Source organism: Morone saxatilis, unplaced genomic scaffold (assembly GCF_004916995.1).
Source record: "Morone saxatilis isolate NCDOM2014 unplaced genomic scaffold, NCSU_SB_2.0 Contig15, whole genome shotgun sequence".
NCBI classification, from domain to species: Eukaryota; Metazoa; Chordata; class Actinopteri; family Moronidae; genus Morone; species Morone saxatilis.
In genome coordinates this window covers 12,338,878-12,341,223 of record NW_023339707.1, presented here as the reverse complement: position 1 = coordinate 12,341,223, position 2,346 = coordinate 12,338,878, and the positions used below count along the sequence as shown (strand labels likewise).

Genomic DNA, 2,346 nt, shown 5'->3' with positions numbered 1-2,346 from the left:
AAGTAGATAATATATATATATATATATATATATGTATATATATATATATATACACACTCCTCTCACTAACCTCTTTGCTGTTCTCATTGTCCGACTCGCTGCTGAAGTCCTCCGTGTTGAGGTTCTCGAAGTCAGACTCTCCCACAGCTATGGGCACGCAGACGGTCAGGTTCGGGTTGTGGATGAACGACATGTGGTCCTCATCGATCATATACTTGCCCACGCTGCTGCCAATACCGCTGGTGGTGCCGTTACCATTCTTGGCATAGTCCAGGTCACGGTTAATGTCCACCCCGGTGTGGTTGGCAATGCAATTCAGCTTCTTGTCATACATATCGTCCAAAGGCTTCTGCTCGTCCTCCATCGGTGGTTTCTTCAGCAGACTGGCCATCAGTATCCTTACCTTCTTTTTTGTCCACGCAATGCCTATCTTGATGCGCATGACAGAAATCTGCAGGTTGTTGGGCTCGCCGTCGTCATCTGTTGCAGCCAAGTTGTCAGCGCTGAATGAGCTCAGCAGCAAGGCAAGGAACAGGTTCAGCACCTTTTGGACACATAATTAGAATTCAGTAACTGGATGTCAAGTGCTAATTCTTCACTCTCTGACTACATTATAATAGTTTAAAGTTAGCTGAGAGAGCCAACAGACGTTTCTCTGACTACACACCCAGTCTAGACACTCACCACCAGGTTACCGATGACCATGACCATCATGAAGACGATAAGGCACATGCCCTGGCCTGCCACCTCCATGCAGTCCCACATGGTCTCGATCCACTCACCGCACAGCACCCGGAAGACGATCAGGAAGGAGTGGAAGAAGTCATTCATGTGCCAGCGGGGCAGCTCGCAGTCAGCAGCGATTTTACACACACAGTCTTTGTAGCTCTTGCCAAACAGCTGCATGCCCACCACAGCAAAGATGAAAACGATGATGGCCAGCACAAGAGTCAGATTCCCCAAGGCTCCCACCGAGTTACCGATGATCTTGATCAGCATGTTGAGGGTGGGCCATGACTTGGCCAGCTTAAACACTCTCAGCTGAAGTGGGGTGGGTGGAGAGAGTAGGAGGGATATGGTTTAGTCATAACATTTTAGCTTTACTAACTTACTGCTTCACTTTGGTGAAGTGATAACAGCATAAACATACAGATATGATGTTTGCAAACATACAGTGAATATAATCAACCTCAAGCTGCAAAATAAGAATATTGTGACGCTAACTCCACATGCTATCGCTACTGTATTTTTGTTAGAAAAGAGCTAAAATTAGCATTTACCAAACGGAATGAACGCAAGACAGACAGGCCCTCAACGTCAGCCAGAGCCAGCTCCACTAAACTCAGCGTCACAATGAAACCGTCGAAACAGTTCCAGGCCTCCTGGAAGTAGTAGTAAGGATCCATAGCCACCAGCTTGAACAGCATCTCCCCTGCAAAGATCCCCGTGAACACCTGGCAGGTAGGAAAGAGAACAGATTTGAACAAATGGATTTGACTCAACAACATGTTTCACAGAACAAATGAGAATGTGAAGCATGATGACATTTATTTTGATTATTTATTTATTTTATATTTTTTTCTGATCCATCATCTGACTTGTGCAACATAGAAAAATTAAATAAAAATCCCATCACATTATATTACCCCTGTGATAACTGCATATTAATGAATCACCAGTGTGATATATCCAATTATTTAAAGAGGCAGTACATCTAGTCAATGTGTTGTGAGTGTGTGTGTGGGTTGTGTGTGTGCTTGTGTGTGGTGGTGGGCTGGGTGGGTGTGTGGTGTGTGCCAGCTGTTCTGGTACGTCAGTGGAGTAGGAAATGCGCACTTCTGTGCGGGCCTCTTAAGCAGGCTGCTAAATGAATTAGTTGGGAGGGGTTATCCGCTGATCCATAACCGCTAATTTATCAGATGAATAAATGCCCCCCCCATGGGTAAGTGACATGAAGCGTTAAGGTTGTGTGGTTGGGTCGTGTGTGTGTGGTGTGGTGTGTGTGTGTGTGCTGTGTGCTGTTTAAGATGATGACTCATATTTAATCATGGGTGACGCAACGTCGAATTTATCGACCTGCTACCACCCGATTTGGCCTTTTCGGGGTAAATCGATTCTGGCATGTGGAAGTGGCTAAAGTACACACTATCTCTGTTTGCTGCTTGCGAATGTGTAATTTATAGGTGCTTCACGATTTATGCAAACAAACACACGACACAGCATACAGTGGAGTGACGGTTCATCATTGCGCGCAAGTACGTACGACTGTGTTCTTCTTGTTTTGAGACAAACTTGGACACAAAGTCGTTGTGCGTGTTAAGCAAATAATAAGTCGTCTGGTGAGAA

At 45.3% G+C, this 2,346-nt stretch overlaps 1 protein-coding gene across 3 annotated transcripts in view; it reads right to left on the bottom strand.

Annotated features, from left to right (window-relative positions):
• Window positions 1–2,346, bottom strand: part of scn8aa (sodium channel, voltage gated, type VIII, alpha subunit a) — a 43,847-nt gene that overhangs the window by 18,109 nt on the left and 23,392 nt on the right. For all 3 annotated transcript variants that reach the window (XM_035656912.1, XM_035656910.1, XM_035656911.1), the window contains 3 exons: window positions 1,281–1,454; window positions 685–1,041; window positions 71–544 (listed from right to left, as the gene is read on the bottom strand). In XM_035656912.1, coding sequence (XP_035512805.1) covers window positions 71–544; window positions 685–1,041; window positions 1,281–1,454 — 1,005 coding nt within the window. The remainder of the gene's footprint in view (window positions 1–70; window positions 545–684; window positions 1,042–1,280; window positions 1,455–2,346) is intronic.